Raw genomic sequence first — 25,070 nt, 5'->3', positions numbered from 1 at the left:
GTTGAGTAGTCTTTGGAAAGCCTTTTAATGGCTGAAAATAACCCTGCACATGATGAATAAGGATGCCATTCTCAATTAACATGGACAAAGGATCATAGCCATATTTGGCAAATGAGGTAGCTGTGGTGTAAGAAAAGCAGGAGTATTCACAGACATTGCCACATACATCACTGTCCGCAAATCAAAACAAGTTAATGACATTTTTGTACATCTGCCCAACTACATGACTACACATTAGTCTGGCAAGTATTTATTAGACCCAAATTAAATAGCACAATGATTATAGTTCATATTTACTAAATATAGAGTCATTAATTTATACAGCACTAAATACAGATGCTACCAGCATATAAATAAATGATAAGTACTGAACCAAAACAGCCCAAGTTACAAAAAATATTATCTTCATTAAATATATCTCAGTTCTACAAAGGCTACTGTCCATGGAGCTTCCATTAAAACATATACCATGGGGGAGGAAGCATCAAACTGTTACCCATTCTCCATAACAAGTGCACTGACAACACACCAGCCTCTCAATCCCAACAGCTCCCCTCCCTGTCAGCCTCCGCACTGTGCCCTGGTGCACATAATGTCACCAACACAGAAATATCAGCAGCAATTGCATCAGTGGGTCTCAGATAAATATATCCCAATTCTATAAACATCTCAGGTAAGACCAGCTACCACAAAAATTTTAAATAAACCCACACACACCACTAAAAATATGCTGGATATCTTATGTAGAAATTGATAAGATTTCCCACACCACCAAAGTTCGTCAGAAAGTCTGAAACTCATTAGTGAACAGTGGGGCAAAGAAACCACAGCTTAACTCACACCCAGTGAAGAATGGGATGGCTAGCACTTACAGGAGGAACCTCAGTTAAGAAAGACCAGTAGTGAGCACTAGTAATTCTTGCTGTTCAACATTAGAAAACTCTTTCCTACCTAGGGATGTCTTCTACACGCATTTTATGTACCAGCAATTATGCACCAGGTTAGCATACCATGTATAAGCTTCACCATCTTCTTAATAAGAAGTTACAATAATTTTAGAAGCTTGGGAATCACAAACTAAGGCACACTGGCAAGCCAGATGAACACAGAAACAGTTACTTTCAGGAATCATTTGTGTTACTTACCTCTACATCTAAACTGGCCATGCCAGTTTTACAGGGGATTCCTATCCCAAAGATTAACCTGTACTTAAGCTTTAGAAAGCAACCAGTATTACCTCTGTCACAATCACACCTAAGTTTCTAATTTAAGTAATGATTTTCTGAAGATGTTCTAAAACTGAGAAAATATCCCATTTCTTTAACCCACAGTTCCGGTTTATCCATAGTTAACAACCTGGATCCTGAGACAGATCACTGCTAAACTTGGATATTTCCTTCTGTCATATCATTAAGTATTTGTCCAGATTTGTGCAAAGTAGAATTTAGACACACTTTATTTCTGTTTCATAAAAGATTTGGCTTTCATCTGTTTTTGTTTTTTTTTAAGATCTCACTTTTCACTTCTGTGGGATCAGTTTTCCAACAATTGAGCTTATCAGCCACATCTACACTGCTAGTAATTCAAAACCATGGCATATTTATTGATTCCAAAAAGCTATTACATGATATCGCTTACGTCCCTGTATTTGATTAGACTGAGTTATTGGAGGAACTAACAAAAGATTACTCAGAACTCAGCAAAGAGCTGATATAGATGTCATCTTATCTGACATCTTGGCTATTTGCTCTTGCACCTTTCTTTATAAGTATTACACACACAGATCAAGTTTTGCACAAAACAAGCATCCAGTGTAGCTTTATCTCCATTTTGTTATTTCACTATTAAAAACAAAACCAACTATAAGAGATAGACTGCAGGTACAAAAACATTTATCCACTCCTTTAAGAGAATATTAATGAACAACTATGTAAAGCAGTATTGATGAGTAAGATGCATTATGACTGAACATCATCCAAGCTCAATTTAAACTTGAGCTATACACTACATCTGAATATAGTATATATTAGACATTTGAATATAAATTATGCACTTCTTTGGACAAAAAATGCCCATAAGTTTAAAACATGAATATGTTAATTAGATTTAAATTCATCCATTACAGAAAATATTTTGACAAGTATCCTAAGAACAGTGTTTTTAAAACAGTTCAATGCATCAAATACATGCAAATTTTGACAGCCAAAAGTGCATACTGCATAGCTGAGATACTATCATTCTTCTTCACAACCACTGCAGCCTCTAGCTAGATACAGATTTTTCATGACAGACAGAAACATTTCCTTCTGTGTATCTCATATTCTCAGATTTCTACTTCAAAATGATTCCTGAAACACTTTTAAAGACAGACTTGAAACTACTGCAAACTAGAACGGTTGTTACATACTTCAGTTAGCCAGGGCTGCCAACACGAAATCATATTCAATCTCTTTTTAAGTCGAACTGTTTGCCACTGGAATCACATCCACTGGTGAGTTTTAGGACATGTTTAATTCTTTAATTACCTGCACCAACAGTGCACCTATAGGCAGTTTCCCAAATATGCCTAAGGTAGATGTACACATGGAGTTTGCATACACTGACAGGTTAGTGTCTACATCAACTTGAAGTATATTCATTTTTTCACAAAAAAAAACATGTAATTTTAGGGCACAGTTTCAGAACTAGCTAAGACCCATTTAGAATTTGTACCTAAAAGGTGAAGTCTGCCCCCTCATTGCTTGGTAGCCCTCCTACAGTCACATGGCAAACCAGCCCAGCTCACCTATCCAGATGAAAACTTACTCTGAAGGACTAGCAAGCAATAACATCCATCTGCTTTCAAAGCAGAGTATCTTCACACAAAGGCATCCTGTGTGGGCATGGAAGTGTCTGCATGGGATGCTGCTGTACAACAGCCAGTGTGCCATAATTCACATCACCCAGGCCCACAGCACTCAACCACACACATGGCCCGTTGTAGATCACAGAAACAAAACTGTAACATAGGAGTGGGTCAAGAAACAGCTCAAAGGCACAGCGGACAACCTCCCTCTATCAAGAGAATACACTGATTCTTTAGTTACATGTATCTACTTATGCAAGGATCTTTAATTTGAAACAGTGGTTTAAAGGAAACACGGCAATTTGTTTAAGTAGTAACAGTTGGCCCTCCAGGAACTATAGAGATGTCCCATGCACGCAGCAGCTTGAGTCACACCGTGAGAGCACTGCAGCTTCACGACTCACGTTTCTGAAAGCCCTGAGTGACAGCATATGGATGGAAAGCCATGCAATTGTTTTACAACAAAATCAAGTTTACTGGCATGTCAGTCTCCCTCAGCAACCGAAGTTCCCTTCCAACTACCAGTGCTATTTATCCTACTAAGTGGGAAAAAGACCTGCAGGGAATCTTGCAGGCAGTATTGCAGAGAGGCAGGGTATCAGTGGGTTTGTGCATTTCCCTGTTAACCCAGATTTGCAGATTGCACCTGCCTCTGCCTTGCTAATGAAACACCTTTTGGATTGATCTGCTACTCAGGAAAAAATAAAACTAGCTGATTATTTTTTGAGGAAAGCGCAGCTCAAATGAACCTCAGCCATAGTTTTGCAACTGCAGGAAGGACAGACAAAATGTAATGTTATAACTGCAATAGCTAATACTGGTTTAATACTGTAAAATCTTTGTGTGTGATGGACCTTGGAATGCACATGTACTTACAGGAAAAACAACACTCAATAGAAAATGAATGTAATGTTCTTGGGATGGTTTCTTTAGGGCCAGTATATATATAAAATGCAATAGTCCTGAAAATTAACCCCAGGTGTATCATTTTGTTAATACAACAAATGTGCAGGACATCTAGAATAATAAAGCTTATGTAAATTTTTACATAAGAAAAAGGGGTACCTAAGACAGGGTTATGTAGCTGACTTGAGGCCAAATCACAGTTCCTGAAGAAATGAAAACTCCTCTGGACATCAGTGGCATTTTTCCTTGGGTAAGAGCTGCAAGGCCAAGCCTGTGATTGAAACACTCTGGTTCCAATAGGCTCTAAAAGTCAAAGCAGTGATAAGAGCAGGAGAGCTGTTATTTCTGTACCATAAAAAGAAATATTCTAGAGATGCTATTACATTTAAATGTATTAGATATTGCATTCTGCTTTTCCATCTCAGCAGACACTGTTCCATCTGAACAAGACGGACATAACATAGAGCACAGTATTGTATATTAAATGTAGTTATAACGGAAGAACAGCAACCTTGGAATGACTCGCTCGCAGGACCAATTCATAGGTTACACTGAGTATGAAAGGCAATTTCGGAGTAGTGGTATAAGAAAAGGAGTTTTATAACAGAGGTGATACAAACTAATTTGGAGACATAGATACATACAGAACAGAGTACGCAATGTACTGTACACAACTTTTTCAAGGGAGGAAATAATGGTTCCTTTTTCAAATACAGTGGTATCTGCAAAAAAATACAGTCCAATTCTGTTCAGTATTGTAACGAAATCATTACAAATCCTGAAACAGTAAAAATTCAACACTAAAAAGACAGCAGCTCTGTACTTGTGTTGCAGAGTCTAAACACAAGATACTAAGAACAGGAGACTGTATTAAGGCAAGACTGGTGACAGACATTGTCAGTCTTACACAAGCAGTGTATGTAGAATGTAGTCAGATAGTCAGGAATGTATTTCAGCCCATATACTAAAGCACCGAGAGGGCAAAGTTTTAATCATGGCTGCATTCCTTTTTAGAGTAATGGGAAAAAATAGTAAGAAAATACAAGATTTGTTGAATTATTTCACAAACAGCTTGTCACAGTTCTGTATCCTAGATGATACATTTCTCAGGAAAAACATAATGAAGTTCACCTTTTAAAATCCAATGCAACAGACTTCTATTAGCACTAGGACTGTGTAAATATAGCATCTTCTACAAATGAACTGTACCATAAAAATTGCTGCTCATGAAATGTTATTATAATCTAAAGTTTAAAATCACAAAGCAAGAAAATTCCGCGTTAAACTGAAACTTCATCCTTAGCCCACCCAAAAGTGTTTAGACACAGCAGGGCTTGCAAAGAGTAATAATCTTATATATAAAATACACTGCCATAACTAGAAATTTCAAACTAAGTATGGAATTCCAGCTCTAATTCTGACCCTTCTCTTCACTGCTCTTGTGGGTATAAGCAAGTCTTTTCATTACTCCAGCACTGGTGTGGTTAATAATCTCCGGGTAATATTTTTTAACTGTTTCTGTGCAGCAGAATTCATTTGCCAGCTTCTCAGCTACGCAGTCAACTGTACTGTTTTGTGAAGACAGAGAGAAGGGGAAAATTCAAAAACAAAATAGTAAAATTCTCTTCACAGAGTATTGTGGAGTGGCCTAAAGCAAAAAGAACTCACATAACTAAGCAGTCCACTCCTTGTACTCCAAATCTGTCGACTTCTTTGTTTTTGAAGAGCTACAGGCATAAGTTACTGAACCACCAGATAAGGGCTGAAGTAAGACTTGCTGTTGAGGAAGAACAAGGTTCTCATCCAAGTTAAGAGATAACAAATTAGGATGCGGAGAAGAGTGATTTTATCAGAGACAGGGGGAGGGTGGGGAATGGGATGCGAAACGGCACAGCATCTAACAGTGTTCCTCTAGACGTCCTCCACAATTAAGTTCATGTTGAAGGATCTCTCTCTCCATTGCTGGAGACTGCTCTTTCTCCCACCAGAATCTATTTTTGGACAGACTACTTTTCCCCATTTCTCTTATGTGACCTCATCAATGTAATGGTCACAAAAGGATTCCCTGGTATTTTTGGACTCTACCTTCTTAAAAGACACTCCCTGGCAGGAGACAGTAAATCAGCTGCTGAAGAGGCAACCTCCATTGCAGGATGTCAGGGCTTCTACGCAACACAAGAGAGGAAAGTAGCACATGAAGGCAGCAATGGAATAGCCACTGTGACATTTCATGGACTGAAGACAGAAAGCACTTCTCAGACAAGCCCCTGCAGCTCGAGGAGTTTGTTCCGTGAGCCAGCAAAAGCTGTCTGGAGTCATGCAAGTCCACAGAAAGAGCAGCATAATGCACCATAAAGACTTCTGTGCGTGCGCTTTCATGGAACTTTTAACATCATCCAGTACTACTTCAGTTGTTCAGTCGTAATACTAATAGCTCAGCTGTCATGTAAATCTGAATTTGGCTGTCTTCCTTAAAAGAGGCATGTTGTCACACTAGGTCTTTGAATCAGAGATTTCTGAATCACCCCAGAGAACCCAGGGTGAAAGTCAGCCTGCCTGGGTCTCACTGCATTCCCCCATCCTGCTTCTCCAGTGGCAGTACAGGGACTTCAGCACCCTCCAACGGTGTCCCTTCTCACCTAGCGAGCTGGTCAGCTTTTCCTTGGAGATAGCTTAGGTGCCCAGCTTTGGCCAACACCAGTCAGAAAGTCTATTTTCTACAGGATATCTTCACATTTCCTTCTGTTCTACCACAAATTCCTAATCACTAGGGGACAGGTACTCTGGGTAAGGTTGCAATTCATCTGTCTTTTCAAAGCTCAGCATCTGTATGGGGAGAATACTTGAAACATAAAGGGAGAAAAAGGAACCTCCTGGCACAAAGGAGACTAATGCTGAGTTATGGTAAAATGCAAACACGTGCTCAGACCAGTGCTGAGAAACTGCAGCCCCAGCTCTTTTCCTTAGAGGAGTTCCTTAAACACTTGGAGCCACCTTGCCCTGCTCTCCTCCCCCACGCTTGACTGAACAACACTCAGCTACTCGAGTGGATGGAAAGCCCACGTTCCCTCACCCTATGTTTCATCCTTACACAGGATAACAAGACTTGATGATTATGATACTCTTCCTATTTTTAACTCCTAAGAAATAGGTAAATATGCTTTTCACTACTGTTATTTTCAGCTTTGTGTGAGTCCACTGCAAGCTCAGTAGTAAGAATAAGGGAAGATTCTGATGAGTGAACGGCAGAAAATTAACTTCCAGGTCTGGTACATCACTGTGCCCCATTGCTTCAGAATATGCTTACAGCTATAACATAAGCAAAGAGCTTCCAACCTTGCTAGAAACCCGGGCAACCATGTAGGAAGCAGCAGGTTAAGGGCTGTCTCTGTTGTCATTAACTTACTCCTAGAAAGTCTGTAGTGTTCTCCAACCAAAAACTTCTAAATCCAGAACTTTACCTATTTTATTCTGGAGTAAATATTAACATTTACATTTTGAATTTCTGAAAAGAGTGAATAAAACCAAAGCCCAGTTAGAGAGTGCTGCTTTAGTATTTCCACTATAACGTTCTGTTTGAGAAAGTCCTCTGGAATCAGAGTTCTCTTAAAAGGGCAATGGATTCAGTTGAATGATACATTTTTCCATTGTAAGAATATTTTTTCTGTGAGCTTTCATGATTATATACACGGATTTCTTTGAAGCTCCAAAGAAAAATACTATATGACAAGCCCTAATGATGTATATACTAATTCCTCTGGTTTTCCTAGAACTAAAATAATTTATACAAATTTAGAGAGCTTAATATAAGCATACATTTAATAGATGCTACTTTAATTATTTCTATAAGCATAGTATCTATATATGATAATAAAGAAACATACAATAAGGTTTCTCTTCTTTCACAATTGCAGGTTTAACCACAGTACATATTACTGTAATTTTGGTCACAATACCTGTATTTGGAGTTCAAGTGCTATTTTTAACCTTGAAGAAACTCAACCAGCTCCATTATTTGCAGCACATCTTTCAAATTCAGCAGAAGAAAAGATAATGAGATAGAAAAGTGCCTTTCATTCAGAGGTAAACTGAAGTTGAAATTACTAAAGCCTTCACTTACGCTTGAGCTCTTCGGCCCAAAATGTGGGCATCGTGACAAAACAGTAACACAAGTATTCTCCTGTTGAATCCCAAATCTTTAGAATGTAAGCACGCCCCATGACAGACTGCGTCAAAGTATCCCCAGAAGGAAAGGACTGAGAGCCCAAGATTCTCCTAGCCACAGCAAGACTTCATCTTCCCCTCACTCACCAGGACAAAACTCTCACTGCTGTTGACAAGAGTTAACTCTGCAGCAGAAAAATCTGTGCAGCAATGTTGAAGAGACTCGCACGCTCCTGATGGACGATAGCAATGAATGTCATGGATACGATCCAATGAATCAGTAGCACACACAAAAAAGACATTTTTGAAAGATTATTTTTTGGGTTACAAAGTCAAGAGGCCAAAACGTGGAAAATGCCAGATTTAAGGCTGCCTCAAAGCCTGACTCAGGTGCCATTTGTAACTGCATTAATGATAAAGTTGCAATGGCATGATCACTTACTCCACATCTGCTTTTTCACTGCATCAATTCGTGCCAATGATAACATAATAAAGACTAAAAGCAAGACATCCTTAAACCTGGTATTCCCAGTCTCAAAAGTGTTTGACTTCACAACTTATGAAAGTACTGAACAAATTAAGTCCTCATGACAGCAATCTTGTATTCTCATCACTATAACAGAGCTGCTACGGTGATTTATAAAAACAGCCCTGGTGTTAATCCAAAATAACAGCTTCACGGTCTGCTCTCATTTTTATCAAAAGTTTAGTTACAAGCTTTACCATGTTGCACAATCTAAATATTTTCTTTCCTCATCAATGAAAAAAAAAAAAACCAAAACATTTAAAATTCTTCATTTCTTACAGGTTTTGACTTCCAAAGTCTACAATTTTTCCTGACTTTGGGAGCCTTGTGGACCTGGCAGTTATGATAGAAAGCTCCGAAAACCAGGAATGACTTTAGAAATTCTCTCACAAAAAAAAAAGCTTTATCAGAAGTGAAAGTGCCAAAGGTCTGAAACTTGCATAGGTGTGAGTCCATACAAATCTAAACAGAAGCACCTTTGGATGTACAGAAAGCTACAGCTCCTCACTGATGCATTTGCTCATAGGACTTGAATGGTTACTGTACAAAGGGAATCCTATGTTCAGATTACTATCTTTGCCATGTCCCACTTCCCTCTATTTTAGAATCATAGATTCATAGACTTAAAGAATTCTTTGGGTTGGAAGGGACCTTTAGATGTCATCTAGCCTAACCCCCCTGCAGTCAGCAGGGACATCTTCAACCAGACCAGGTTGCTCAGAGCCCCATCCAACCTGGCCTTGAATGTTTCCAGGGATGGGGCCTCCACTACCTCTCTGGGCAACCTGTTCCTCTGTTTCACCACCCTCATGTTAAAACATTTCTTCCTTGTATCTAGTCTAAATCTGCGCTCCCTTAGTTTAAAGCCATTGCTCCTTTTCCTATTACAACAAGCCCTGCTGAAAAAATTTTCCCCACCTTTCCCGTAGGCCCCCTTCAGGTACTGAAAGGCTGCTCTATGGTCTCCCCGGGGCCTTCTCTTCTCGAGGCTGAACAGCTCCAGCTCTCTCAGCCTTTCCTCATAGGAGAGGTGCTCCAGCCTCGGATCATCTTTGTGGCCCCTTTTCTACTCATAAATCCTGAAAATCCCTGGAAGTGTCAGTTCCTAATAGATCCAACCATCCATTGATGTCATATGTTAAGTCAGAGGGGTTTGCTTCATCAGAAATAAAGCAAAGTGTTTTTGGTTTTCTTCTTACAGTATCCATAGCTTTTAAGCACCCCTAAGAGTTTCCTGATGTTGAAGACATAATTGGGCGAGATACACATTAGTCTAATGCAGGAGTTAACAGGCTCCGCATGGGGCCAATGTTAAACCACATGTTGTCAGACGCAGCGATGTGCCTTGCCATTGTAGCCTTAAGATTCACCAAGTGGCCTGGCGTCCTCCATTCCCACACTTTACACAAATACAACCTGAAAGTGTGAGTTGGCCCTACACAAAGGATAAAAGGGCAAAAGGCAGCCGATTTGCTTCTTGTTCCAAAGCACTGACAAACCAGGAAAGAAACTTTTTGACTAAGTAACAATTCCTTCCCCAGGGGTCCTCCTGGAAAAATACAACTGTCATCCCCCTTTAGATTTCAATGTCCCTGTACAGGCACAAAACACTAACTCAGCTAAAAGTTCCCCGCAACTGTGTCGTAGCTATGCTTTCAGTTGCCGATGCTTGATGAGCTTTAGAAAAAATACAGTCAATATTGTGGCTTCTGATGTAAAATGAAACTTGGAATCTAATTTGAGATATAAAAATCTAATTACTATTCATAATAACGAATCTTTGGCTTTGTCATTTTCACCTACAATGTTTTTGGCTATGGAAAATGTTGAGGTCTATTTATGTGTCATTTTGCAGTGATGTATCACTGTTCTTAAGAAAAAAAAATTTAAGTTGAATTACACTTGATATCAAAACTCGGTTTTATTATCAGACTCAAAACTGAGATCTCTGCCAGTCCTTACCTAGGTAAATCTCCCACTAAAGTAAGTGTTGCCCAAAGCGTGTGGATCAAATCCCGTATGAATGAGGAAGCCCACTATCTCCCACATTTACGAAGAAACCCCCACCGTTTCCCCATGTCTCCCATAAAGGTGCAAGACATGAGGGCAGCCTGTCTTAGTAAATTTTTCCACTTGCTTTAATTTTTTTTTTAACTGATTTTGTTCAGAGTACTCCTAGAAAAAAAAAGTAAAAATATAAACACAATGCTGCTAGCAAATGCCAGAAGAAAAACATATTCTAGCAGTCTTTGGCCAACTTACACTCAAAATGAATTTACATCATCAAAATACTTCTTAACTGTGTTAAAGCATTCTGAAAACTTATTGCACACATTTTTCCTCTGAAAATCCACAGGCATCTTTTGCTTTACAGTCCATTCTTCACTTACATGCCCTTTTTCTCTCTCTTTGGAAAATATATCAATTGCTTATAAAAAAAAAAGTGCTTTGGCATGGCTGACCTGTAGAGATATGGAGCTAAGCAGAGTCAGTGAATTCACTCACTCTGATATGCACACATGATATGCAATTAAAATCTCCATTCACATTCCTACGGGGTTGTCAATCAAGAGAAAAGCCTTTTTGACAACACCCAGTGAAGCGTACCAACTAACTGCTGAACAGGAACTTAAACAGTAACAGCTTTTGTTACCAGCAAGAATGGATTTTACCAAGATTGGGCTTGGTTTCTAAAGAAATCATTATGTTAAAATTTGGGGGGCTTTTCATTAAAAATTAAAATGTGTCACAAAGCTATTGTGTGTGAAGCTATCACATTATGTAATACACGAGGGTTATCAGATGTATGTGAAAAAAATCCTCTAACCTTTCTTGGCCATGGAAAACAATTTAACCTTCCATATTTAGAACAATGAACAATGATCACAAGCCAGTTCTTAGCTAGAAGAGAACATTTTTCTAATTGCATGTTGTCCATTTGGTAGGCACTGAGTATGTTTCATAACATTATAAGCTGTCCAGTCACAAAACTAACACTGTAAAAGGCCGTGAACAAGTTATTACTGACACGCTAGAAAATGGTGTGGCTCAGTTGTAAGTATTTGCAACTCAGAAAATATTCTAACTTTGAATTTAAGACAACAGAGGAAAAGTCTTTGACAAACACTGAAGATACTCACTTTTTAGTACCCAGTTAGATAATGCACAACTCATAAGAGAATTGGGGTACTTAAAACCAGATCTATAAAGGTAAAACCAGTAAAAATAAATAGGTTCTCATTAATTTGCTGTTTGTGTTTTGAGCACTAACCTTGAACTACAGTTTTCAAACATGCTAATATTATTAGAAATTGAAATATTTGCCCTCATGCTTATCACGCTCCATAACTGAAGAGAGAGCAGATGCATCCTGACTATTAACAGTCATGACAAATTGCCTTACTAATGAATGTTACACACTGCAAGTGCCATAACTGATTAAACTACAATTTCCCACTACCAGATAGAGAGAGACTTGGGAACTCCAGCAGTGGACAACTCTGATGTTCTGCCAACAGGCCTTCAGGGCACAGTGTGGTATTTAGAAAAACACACTGTAAATTCCATATGAATATATTCTAAAAGACTATGTGTATACAACAGGTTTTAAAGAACATTAGATGAAACAGCTTAGGTTTGTAGTCAATGAGCCATGTAAAATGGATGTGTTTTAACAATTTTAGTATCATTACAAGACTATGTTGGAGAATATTTCTGTTGGGTTCCTCTACCCCTCTCCCCACCTCCCCAAACATTGCTTGTGCTTTGCTTTCACATAAAATCTTTCTTTTGTCAGTCTCTTTGTCGGTGCAAAATTGGCAGCGGTTCAAATTCAAAGTACTCCTATTCATTTACTGACCATTAAACCAATGTCATTCTAGTTCACATCAGCCAGAGAGCTAAGCTCTAAAAAACATAAAAGGCTTACTTCACCACTGACGAATAATGTGTACATTTTTACAGAGCTTAAACCTTAATGCTTTGCCTGAAACTAACAATACAGTATATCTTATCATTCCTTTTTCACAAGCAGGCAGCTGCTGAAACGCTTGCCACTTCAAAATATCAATTGCTTGCCAGAGTTGTCCTCAACACACCCTGTCAAACTCATGTATATTGTGCAAAGAAAATGGTGCAGGACTGAAAGCTAGAAATTGTGTCAAATTCTTCTGTAAGGGTATGATGTGCAAAGAACAACGTATGACAACCGTAGAGACTACAAACAATAGCAATGGAGCCAGACACTACATATATCACAACTGTGCCTGTACATATTTTATTGTATGTATTATATATTTAAAGCATGACAAATGTGTCACTGAAGCTATGTGCTACACCAAATAGAAACCTGTCAGCTAGTTAAGCTTTTTCATTTCTCTTGATGGAAGTGTAGTGGTATTTTTCTGCCCTCTGAACAGTTGTTTGTAAATCACACAGCACAAAAAAACCCATCAGGTTTTCAAAATGAGTAACAGAACACAAAAGGCAATACTGCAAGATGAGAAAATGAGATTTTGTTCAATTAACACTTTTGCTTTTCTCTAAGGACACATAGCCAGGCTACCTTAAAGAATATCTGAGGCTACGCAAGACAAATACAGTATCACTGCACTCATAAATTACGGTATATCTAATTTTAATGCAGATAAGTGCTGGCCTATTGATTTGCATGTTTCCCTGGCAAAATGGAAATCCCATGTGCGTATGTTCTTTGTCTGTAGGAAACGCATTTTAAAAAACCGTTATGAATACAGCAATCTATGCTAAAAAGCAAAATGTAAGTCACTAGTATAAAATCATATATGGAACCCCGAGGAAGTACTGCTCATCGATACACACATGTATACACACATCTTTCTGCACGTGCGTGAGTGAACACGTGTTACACAATCATGTAGGTTTTTAGCACATAATTAGAATTTCTGTAAAGTGTCTTAACTAATGAAAATTCAGCCTTTAAATATCATCTTAAACTAAATGAGGAAAAAAAATGAAAATTGCCAAAGTAAGTTAATCATAAAGTGACCACAGAACGCTAACCTTAAATTAAAGAAATAACACATAGTTGCAATGAAAAAGAAATGTTTAGGAGGAAAAATGAGTGCAACAGCCCACAACAGGATGTAAGCTGCAAAAATGGAACACATGGGATTCTGTGAGGGTCATTAACTGATATAATCCTAACCAAAATGAATAGATACACCATTAAGGTGTTAATAAATATTTTGGAAAGAGAATAGGTGTTTTAGGTGCTCAGGGTTGCTGACCTTTGCTGTGTTTATTAGTGGGACAATGATGCATTATTAACACACAGCAGCTGTACCTGAACTGCTGCCATGAACATAATAGCCTTTTATAGCCATCAGGGGAGTGAGATAGGAGGCCTTTATTAACCACTAGACATGATTAGCACATTATGTGAACTTTAGTAGGCAAATTATCTCTTATTGAAATATGATGTTGGTTATAACTAATTGTAAACATGATTTTAAAAACTTCTTAATGCAAAACTAAGAGTTTCACTACCATTTAGCAAATTACTGGTTAGGCCACTAAATTACTCTTTGTTCAACCTGCAAAAACAACTGTGCCTCACAAAAACTTATTGCACTATGATAAACCCACTGAAGTGAATGAATTCCACTTCAAGAATATTATTCTCCAGAACTGTAAAAAAAAAAACGAACAGACGTTTCCAACACAATTAAGAAAACGACTAATGAACAAAAAAACTTGCCTCCTATTTTCGTGTGAAGATTACAAGCAGTTCTTAAAAAAGTCAGTTTGCCAATACATCTTCAAGAGTTAACTTGAAATAATAACACCATGATTTACTTCAAAAAGCTTCATTTTGGGTAAGATTATCCCATCAGCCTTCGCAACTCAACATAGCACTGAGAGTCCATTACGAGCAGTCTTTTATGCCCTAGTAGAAAGGCATTAACATAAAATAAATCATTAACTTTGATATTAAGCCTCTAGTATCTGCAGGTTTCTATGACTTATGTTTACAACTGTGTCTGCCAAATGACAAATTACACTTTTTTGAAAGGTTATCATCCCTTTTCACCACTATTTCTCCTTTTACTATTTATTATCATTTCCGGTTGATGCAAACACAATGATCATGTAAGAAAGAAATGTTTTCTCTTATCCATGAACACAAATCTACCCACTTTTGGCAATAGCGACCGGAATATGACTTCAAAGTCAGCTACTTCTAATACAGGATAGAAATGGCAGATTTTTAAAGAAAGTTCACTGTCTTCAAAGTAAGCAGTATGTAATGAAACAGAAACATACATCTATATATATGTATAGAGTAGCAGTGATACAATAGGAATTTATACATATACATAATCTTCTCACTCTTCTGGCAAGAACTGTCTGGATTAATCTTTTGCTTCACTTTGCAGACTTCATACTTCCCTTATTGACCCATTTCCCCAAGTACAGGTTATCACTGTCTGATTTCAGAGTTCTGATTTCTTCTTGCGTACAGAATAAGTAATTGGAGCTCACTGCAGATTTCCTTAACATAACAAAAATACATATCAGCTACAATAACTTCTATTTAACGTTGAAGACCATATAATCATCAACAACAATAGCAGGAGACAAAACTAGTACCACAGCAGCTCAATTTCCATGCTTAGCCAGCAGTACCTTTGAAAAAAGCCACTTGTGCCACTTTTGATTGGTAGAGAGCGGTTTAACAGTCAAGAATGCGAATGTTAAAACATTCTGACATTTCCACTAACCTGGATTTGTCAGATGCTCATGTAATTCAAGTATGTTTTGCAACTTCGAAAGCAGCGTGTTACTTGGGAGGAAACCATGCTACGAGGGTCTATAGCAAATCAAATAGTAGCCCAGTGAGAACTACTAAATGAACAGTTCAGAAACAGTGTTAGCATATGTGCAATTGAAAGATAAGATATAAATATTAGAAAAGCCATATGAAATTCAGATGCTAAAAATAAACTACTTACTGCAAACACAAGAAGCAAAGTAAACCACAGACATTACAAATGTCTGTTGCACCAAGATCTCTGCTGAAAAATGACTTTAACTTTGAAGATCTAAGTCCAGAGCTAAACATTTTACTTGATGCCCTGACTTACTAACCTAAAACTGAGCAGAACCAGTGAACACAAAATGCAGATATTCCAGAGGAAAGGGAGATGAGATTTCCTTCTGTGCACTTGCTGCTGTCGAATGGCAATGCTTGTTGCCGCTACTAACGCTACAGAATCTGATCTGGGCCTAACCATAGAATAATGCAATGTTCCCATTTTCCAAGGGAATGCTGTAGGGAAAAAACATTATGAGCAAGAAAATCTCATTTAGGTTGATGTGAATTCCATGTCTGAAAGTATTTTGGAAGCACTGGTATAATTAACAGTCATTTGCCGCTTCTATTATAAACCATGTTTTGGAGCAGTTTATAACCAGGCATTTTTAATGAGAAATCACTCCTTGGGCAGAAAATTGGTACCTAGTTACCCACCTAAAACAGTAGAATAGAATAGACTATTTCAGTTGGAAGGGACCTACAATGATTATCTAGTCCAGCTGCAACAACAAAACAGTTAAATTTGGTTAGGCTACATTTAAAACAAGTATTTTAGTGTATGCAGACCATGCTAGACATCCACTGAGCATGTGTCCACTTCAAAAAGATAAACAAAGCTGCCACCAATTGTCACTGCTGTCAGTTCCAGAAGCCAAGGTCTGCCTTGATCCAGGGACTACCCTCTCACCGTGAGAAGTGGTGCTTTCAGGTCACTCTTGAGCCGTGCTGAGGGAGCTTGTTACTTCCACCATCTAGGCTTTGTTATACCTGCCATCAGTATAGGATTTAAATATCCAAGAATTTTGATCTTAATCCTACCGTGATCAGGACCTTTCTCTGCTTAATGTAAAGCCACATTTTAAACACAGTCCATTTTCCAGTGCTTCTGTACAGTGTTAGAAAGACGAGAAAGTCCTGCTAAGATGGGAATCAGAGGACAGGAGGGTGCTTAGTTCTTCCTGGTAAAGTGTGATCGCCCCCAACACGCACCGAGTTCAACAGGAGTTAGGACTGCCCAGTCCTCCACAGTATCAGCTCCTTAAGTCTTTAAACGCAGCTCCAGCTGTTCTTCTTCGGTTTGATGTAAACACCGAAGGTACTGTATGCACTGTAGCATTTAGCCAATTCAGCCTTCTTAATAGTTTACAGTTTCCACTTTTTGAGCAGACCTCATGATAGGCTGGTTGAGGGTAAGGCCCTAGAGATCAAACACATCACTCTGGTAAGAGAATAAAATATAATTTCTCTCAAGGTACTGATGTCTGGCAGAAATTTTAAAAAAATAAAAAAATAAAAAAAGGAATGACTATTAATGCTTTGGTTTATAGGACATCTTTGAGAAAGATTTCTCAAAAGCACATACAGAAATCATTTTCTGTATTCCACTAAAATTGGGACCACTTCTTTTCTGTAACACTGGAATTTAAAGAGGCACACCTGAGGCTTCCCTGTAACTCTGAGACTACATTCTAAGGTCTAGGAACCCAGGGAAAAAAGTCTGCCTTCTTCCTATGTGGTACTTTTTGAAACTGACTAAAACACTTGACACTTAAAAATCAACAGTCAACACTAACATAACTGTTTAAGAGGCACCAACAAATTTCAGGTATGATTCTAACGCAGTAGGGGACAAGGTAGTTATCTGGGGGAGGAAATGCCCACAATAAACAAATAGTGATCTACTAGATGAACATAATCTAAAATTCTGCCAAAACATTAACATAGCATTTCAGCTTTAGAGCTGTCTTTCACAGCGTTGGCATTCCACGATTCTGAGTTTCAGATAAAGAGTGGATAGAAGCAAGCTACTGGAAATAATGTACACTTTGTCAACAGCCATGGAACATTTTACTTAGAGTAGTCTCTATGGTGGGGTTAAGCTTACACAATAAATTATTTTAAACGCTGTATACAAATATATGAACTTTTGCTCCATGGAATTCTGAGTACGAGCAGGATTGTTACCTGCTTACAAAGCACTGTATTATATCTCCTTATCCACTTCTACCCAATGTCACGATGCTGTTTTCATTTTGAAGGGTTTTGCTTCCCTCTCTCTCTTTTTTTCCTCTCTATTCCTCTTTTTAAAAACAGCTACAGTCTATACCTCTGCTGTCTGGCTGTATTTTTCCACTGCACTGACAACTACCAGCAAATACAAGAAAGATGAGTTGTAGGCTCCTGTATTTTTGAACCAGGTAGCAAATCATGGAAGAGTCTAGTGCATAATTCTGCAAGGCTAACCATTGGGAGCAGTAAAGACCATTATTTCCTCCCTACTGCTGGCAGGGGTCATCATCCCTGTCATTAGCTGTGTCAAACTACAATTATCCAACTGCACTTTATGTGAGCAGATATCTGAAAACACTGTAAAGTTGCAAGTATGAAAAATTACCAATCCTTCTTACAGTATTGATCGAAGCGATCTTTGGAGGTGACACTTCAATATGCAAAGCCACAAGGATGTTATTTATCACTCTCTACATAAAGATTTAAACTTCACATCTGACTTCTTCAAGCAGCCTGAAATCCCTGACCATATTCTTCGATCAAATTAAGACACTCGGATTATCAAAGTTACTTCTTTTGTAGCAATCAACTCAATTACGGGATGGGATGCTTCTTAAAATAAACTTCAACTGAACAGACTACTCGTATTAGCCTGTAAATGTCTGAAATGCAATTATGCTTCAAGTTTCAAGAGGCGAACAGTACAACCCCAACTCTAAATCGGTCTGTCCAGCGTAAGAGCTCCACTATGTTATTTCAAAGGCTGACCTATATACCGCAGCATACCATCCATTCCGTCTGTTTGTATAAGAGATACCTCACACAGTTGTCATAACCAACATTGTTTGCATTGTTCTTTCACTTTTCTCTCTCCATTGGTAATGTGAGAGAAACAAGGAAAAGCCTGCATAACAATATATGCAGAGTATAATGAGCTTTCACAGAAGAGAAATATTAGACTAAGATGCTTAGAATGCTATTTTAGGTTTATAAAACAAAGATCTAAGCAGTCTTCTGAAACAAAGCCTGCCAACTGAAAATTGTAAGATAAGAGGTGACTGTTTGAATCTGCATTATTGCATTTTCCTTTGGCTACAGAAAAATGCACTGTCAATACCTCCCGTGCACGTGCCTTGGAACTCACTCACAAGCTACGAACAATCATATACAATCAGGAAAAAAAATAGTGCTAACGGAACAAGTAGAAAACTTAAAAGCGTGAGTATCTGTGGAATACATTCTAAATTACCAGCTGCTCAAGCAGATTTAAAATGTAAAGAATCAAAGTCTTCCACATTTGTCAAAAAACCCAAAACAACTAAACCCAAGTATGAAAACAAGGGCCAAATCCACTGGGAAGTGCCCCAAGCAAGTTTTAACTAACTTCACAAGATCCAGCTCTGAAAGAGTTTTGCCGGTAAAGACCTAATGAAGACCACCATTCCAACCCAGAACACGGATCTATTACGTTCCAGCCATCATCTCCTTTCCTGGGAGAAATCAAGAGCAAACACTCAACCAAACTTAATGAACACAAAATCCTGCAGGCCTCCCACCCTTCAAACTCCCTAAACAAACACAGCAGGAAAACAAGTGACAGCGCAATACTGTAAGATAACAACATTTTCAAAACAAGTCAGGTAAGTTTTCACAGCAATGTTAGTCATGCTGGGCGAAGGGAGAGAGTGAAGGGGGTGAAAAATGAAATGTTCAGGAAATGTACGCCTCCAAGGGGCCTGGCAAACCCACTCTGTCCATTTCATGTAATCAGTGGTCAGTGGCAAAGGCATCTGCAAAAGACATTCGTCCCACACCCGGTATCTTACACTGAAACATTCCTGGTAAGTCTTTTCCAAGCTTAAAGCATATGTCTTATGACTGTGCACTTTTAAGCACATTATCAGTTCAGGCAAAGTGAAATAGAAGAGTTGCAACTTGCCTACAGAATGAGTGTCTCATTTGCATTTAAAAAGAACAGTTTGCTCCCTCATACACGGCATGACTTAAAAGAAGCTTTAACCAGCCAGTAAAGAAATCCTGAAAACGACTTTCTAAATTAATTTATTCGATTTGCAGTGCAACCCACCAAAAATGATTTAAGGAACTTAATTGGAAGATGATTTAATGTATTAAAGTAATTCCTGATTTTCCAAAGCATTTAACTTTTAAATTAAATCTGGTCCACTATCTCAAGAATGATGAGTGAAATGTGTATTCAAGTCATTACCTTCTTTTCGCAGCTTTAAATCACTGATAGGTTTAACAACGTTTGTCCAGTTTCATTGCCAAATGGGTCCTCAGACACTCTGGTACTCCGGGTCATTAATACTAGCCCAAGCCTCTCACGTGGCAACGCTTTATGGTTACAATTTAAATAAAAAAAATAACACACCAGACGACAGAAAGTAACGACAAGCCACAGATTAAAGGCAGCAGCAGCCTCACGAACACTCGGAGCGCTTGAGAGACAACCAGCGCTGGCGTACGGGCGGGCTCCTGCGCATCTGCACTCTTCCCGCTGTACAAAGTTCTCTCCTGGCACAAACTTCCCATCCACGGGGCCGGTCTGCCCGACGCCGCCAGCCACAGTCGCCCAAGAGACCGCTGACCGTCCTACCTCCGGGATCCCCCTCGAAATATCCTGGGGCATCCACCACACGGGCCCCGATCTACCCCCGAGGTCTACAACTCCGCCGAGCGACCGCGAAACGCGGCCGGGGCGAGTCCGGTCCTTGCCGCCGTGACTGGCGGGCGAGACCATGTGGCAAACCTCTCCTCAGCACCGGGAGGGCTCCCCCCCCCGCCCCGCCGCCGCCCCCCCTCCGCGATCCCGCCGTCCCTCCCCGGACAGGGCCGGCGGCCCGGCGGGAAGGAGGCGGCTCCAGACGCCGCCCGGGCACGCGAGGCCGCCGTTGGCCACGGCCGCGCGCGGGGGACCCTCCCGCGGCAGCCCCCCGCCCGGCCCCGCCGCCGGCCCCAGCCCGCAGCGGCGGGCAGCGGGGGCACGGCTCCGGCAGCGGCCTGGGTAGCTCGCACTTCCCGGTTGTTTCCCGCGGCCGGCGTTCTACCCGTGCGCCGAGCCCGCGTTCCGTAACGGCGGAGAACGCGCAGCTCCCGCACGAAGCCCCAGCGGGCTCGGGCCGCAGAGGCAGCGACAACGCGGGAGCCCCCCAGCCCCCTTCCTCGGCAGCGAAAGTAACGCGAAGCGCTCCGGGGCCGCACCGCCAAACTCTCGTAACCGAGCCCAAGATTTCGGGCTAGGGCGAGCTCCCTCCTGCCCCGGGGCTCGGGGCGCCGAAAGTTCGCTCTCCTCAGGTGCCGACCCTACTCGCCGCGGTTTAATCAAGTTACGGAGGAGCCGGCGAGGCGGCTGCGCAGCCGGGACAGAGTCGAGCCCCTGCTCTGAAGGGACCTGCGACCCTTACGCGTCCTCGTTGTGCACGGACGGAGAGACGTGCGTGTAGGTACACAGATACACACATGTCGCGTACAGACAAACACGCACGTACGCAAAGCTGCTCCCGGCGCGGCCGAGGACCGCTCCGACACGCAGCGCTGCCGGGGTGCGCGGCGGGGCAGAAGCAGAGTTTCTGCCGGTTTGCGGCGGGCACGATCTTTCCCATGAACAGGAGCCCTGGAAATTCAAGTCCTCGGCACCAACATCCTCGCCCGCGCCGTTTCTCCGAAAGGGAAGATGTTATGGAAAATGCCTCCCCCCACCCGCCCCTCACACACACAACACACAGCCCCCCCGCCCCCCCCCCCCCCCGCTCCGGCCGCCCGCCCCCAAACTACTCCGGGGTTTTAATTTGGGGTGCCCGCAGGGGGGCCGGCGTGTGTCCCGGCGGCAGCTCTCGGCGGCGCCCGGCGCTGCGCCCCCCCGAACCCCAAACCCCGGCGAGTGCCGCTGCCTTCCCTCCCTCCCTGCCTCCCTCCGTCCCCCGGTGCGCGGCTCGGCGGGGCGCAGCGCCCGCTCGTCCAACGCGCCGCGGCCGGCAGCGCGGGTGAAACGCCTCGGACGGCAGAGAAACGCGAGTCACCTTGTTGCAGTAGTAGGGGTCCAGGCAGGGGGAAGGTCCCAAACAAGGCGCATCAGGAGCGGCCGCAGGCTGAGGAGGTGGTGAATAAAATCTTACGTCCATTTCACTAAAACATCAAGCAAACTCCTTTCCTTTTTTTTTGTCGTCAGTGTTGGTGCAAAAAGGGGTGTGTGTGTGCGAGTGCGAGGGGAGGGGGGGAAACACACACAACAAGACTGAGAAGAATAAAAAAAGAGGTGCCTGACTTCAGTAGTCAAAGAAACACCTTCCCTGCCTCACATCCGTTTGTGGTTTGTAAAGAGAGAGAGAGGGGGGGGGGGGGGGGGAAATCTCTTCCAAAAAAGCACCGGTCTGCAGATGTCTGCGAGAGAATCAACAAACCCTCCTTCTTCTACGGCAGGGCAGGTAACTTCGAGTACTTATTGTTTCCCCCGCGCATCGGCGCCGGGGCGCTAGCTCCGTCTGCGCCGCTCTTTATGGGAGCCTCCGAGTTGGTGCGCGTCTCCCTCCCGCCCGCCCGCCCGCTCGCTCGCTCGCTCGCTCCCTCTGCTCTTTTCCCCTTCTTTCTTTTTTATTATTATTATTATTATTGTTATTATTTACTTGGGTGGGTTTGGTGTCGGTGAATTTTGGTTGCCCTCCGCCGTGAGGAGCTGGGGGGGGAGGGGGGCGGCAGCCGGGGCGCCCGCGCACCCCGGGGGGAGCGGTGAGGCAGACCGCCCGCGCCGGAATGGCCGCCCCGCGCCGCCCGCCTCCCTCGGCTCGGCTCGGCTCGGCCCGGCCCGGCCCGGCCCGGCCCGGCGCGGCTTGGCGGGCGGCGGCGGCGAACGCGGCGCGCTCCGCCGGCGGAGCTGCTGCTCCGGGCGTGCTGCACACAAAGGGCCCGGTAGGGGAAGAGCCATTTGCGGCCGCCGGGGACCGGGCTGGGAGTCGCGGAGAGGGGGCGCTCCCGCGCCCGCCATCCCGCCGCCGTCCCCGCCCTCTCCCGCCCGGGCCCCCGGCGCCGCCCGGCCCCCCGCCCGTTACTATGGCACCCTCTCCGCGGCCTGCGGCCGACGCGGCCCGGCCCGGGGGCCGAGGAAAGGCGGGAGGGCGGGGTGGCGGCGACGGCCGAGGGGCGAGGGGGTCGGCTGGTGTCCGGGTGTCCGCGATGGATCGGCCGGAGGCTGCCGGTGTGGCCGCGGGCAGGTCCCCTGAAGTGCCTCTGTGAGAGCCTCCCCGGCCCACCTCTACGGCCCCCGGTCCACAGGTAGGGTCAGGTGGCCTGGCTCCTCTGGCCGCCCTGTGAGGCCGACCAGGGTTAGGTGGTCCCCTCATCGTCTGTCCCAGCAGAGCGGAAGCCATCGCCCAGAGTCTGTGGTGGCAGAAACAAACTGTGATCCATGAGCACACCTCGGAAACCGGGACGCAAGTAAACAGTAAAAAGAACCACAGATGAAACACCTCATCGGCTGGGGTCTGACTCCTTAGCTCGTAGTGCTTGGACTTGGCCATGCTGACACCAGGCACAACCCTCAGGGCGAGATGGAGCAGGGAAGCTTGAGGAGATGGGCAAACTGAGAGGGGAGTAAGGACAACGATGGGGTAGGGAAGACGACGAGGAGCACAATTAGCTGCCAGCAAGGGTTCTGACAAAGGAAAGTTGGGAATCCAGTGGGATGCGGGAGAGGGACTGATGCGCACAACAAGGTTTAACAGGCAAAAACAATGAAAGGAACAGTGACTTCTAGACGCCGTGAGTAATCCCACTGGGTTTCCTGCTGGGTGTCTGGTAGTTTTAATCAGGGCAGAAAGGATGGAAGAGAAAGGATACAGGAAGGACACTATACTGAGGTTAGATAATGCCCTACAGAGGAGTTGTATTGTGAAAAGAAAGGATTGCCTTTCCCTCTTAAATAAAAACAAGTTAGTGAGTGCCATACAAATAAGCTGAGATGATGACAGTTAACAGGAATGGTTACGTTTATCAAATACTCATGAACATTTCTGTCATGAAACAGTTGGAACCCGAAGAACTTTTAAGATGTTATGCACATTGTCACACCAAACTGTCTTCTCGTCACTGAAAAAAAAAATAATTCCAGAGTAAAGATTTCAAGGGGACTCAGTATTAAGAAGGAGCAAATCACAAATTTCAGGTGAAGAAATCTGTTTTCATGAAGATCTATAATCTGTACCTCAGATGCTTTGATCTTGTAAAGAGTCCTTCAAGACAGTGTTAAGTCATGGCTTTCCTCCATGCCTAACAGCCTGCTTTCAGTAAAGCCTAGTTATCTGGAAAAAATACATAAGGAATGTAAACAAAACTCTAGAGAAAACAGTTTTGAAGCAGTGCTCCTTTTTCAGGATTATTTGATCAAAAATGTCTCTGAAAATTCTTGGTTGGCAGTTCAACACAATTTAAGTCTGATGGCAATGAATGTTTTCCTTAAAAATGCAATTACAAAAGGATCTCAGTTGCTTTCTTTTTAATAATATTTGAAACCCTTATGGCCTTGGAGGAAAGCTTGAAAACATGACCCAGAAAAAGCTCCAGAAAGCAAAGGAAAAGACATTAACATATTTTTTAAAAAAATCTCATGATTTTTTGGCGTCTGACTCATTATTTTGCATGTTTGGGATTAGACATTTTGAAAGTTAAAAAATCTTAAAAAAGACTTTCCTTTGCAAGAAATGTACTTGACGCTTGACAGATATATCACTGCTGCAAATGGTTGAGATGTGGACCATAATTTGACAAAGTGAATGGGAGACAGATTGCAAGCTCTGTATTGAAAAGCTGCTGTTGAGAAACTTGTTATTCATGGACTGTGGATTAGTTTTCAGCCTGTTGTGGAGAAATGGGGTAGAGATATACTGAATGGGGTAGAGATATACTGAAACTAGGTCCGAAGGGGGAATGGGATATTGCCCAGCTCACTACGGATGAGCCTAGGCTTGGCGTGCCAAGGCCAGGGGTGAGATTGACAGACCAGCTCAAGTGTGTTTACACCAATGCACGTAGCATGGGCAATAAACAGGAGGAGCTGGAAGCCATTATACAGCAGGACGGCTATGACTTGGTCGCCATCACAGAAACGTGGTGGGACAACTCGCATGACTGGCATGCTGTCATAGATGGCTACAGACTCTTTAGGAAAGACAGACCAACAAGGAGAGGTGGGAGAGTTGCTCTACATGTGAGGGAGCAAGTAGAATGCATTGAGCTTGGCCTGGGGGCAAATGAGGAACGAGTTGAGAGCTTGTGGGTTAGAATTAAGGGACAGGCTCACACGGGTGACATTACGGTGGGTGTGTACTACAGGCCACCTGACCAGGAGGAGGAAGTTGATGAGGCCTTCTACAGGCAGCTGCAGGCAGCCTCACAGTCACAGGCCCTGGTTCTCATGGGGGACTTCAACCACCCTGACATCAGCTGGGAAGACCATACAGCTAGGCAGGCACAATCCAGGAGGTTCCTACAGAGCATCGAAGATAACTTTCTGATGCAAGTCCTGGAGGAAC

General features: G+C 42.4%; 1 protein-coding gene across 4 annotated transcripts in view; it reads right to left on the bottom strand.

Annotated features, from left to right (window-relative positions):
* Positions 1-21,843, bottom strand: part of TOX (thymocyte selection associated high mobility group box) — a 236,716-nt gene extending 214,873 nt beyond the window's left edge. For 2 of the 4 annotated variants that reach the window (XM_075416101.1, XM_075416103.1), the window contains exon 1: positions 21,036-21,216. In XM_075416101.1, the coding sequence (XP_075272216.1) occupies positions 21,036-21,149 (114 nt within the window). In that variant the 5' untranslated portion in view covers positions 21,150-21,216. Of the gene's footprint in view, positions 1-19,753; positions 20,306-21,035; positions 21,217-21,566 lie in introns of those variants that run through there. The other 2 variants (XM_009937712.2, XM_075416102.1) reach the window with 2 other exon arrangements.
* Between the last annotated feature and the right edge of the window lie 3,227 nt (positions 21,844-25,070).

This window comes from Opisthocomus hoazin, chromosome 3 (genome assembly GCF_030867145.1).
Source record: "Opisthocomus hoazin isolate bOpiHoa1 chromosome 3, bOpiHoa1.hap1, whole genome shotgun sequence".
Taxonomy (NCBI): domain Eukaryota; kingdom Metazoa; phylum Chordata; class Aves; order Opisthocomiformes; family Opisthocomidae; genus Opisthocomus; species Opisthocomus hoazin.
The sequence above is the reverse complement of the archived record's forward strand: the minus strand, read 5'-3'. Positions and strand labels throughout refer to the sequence as shown.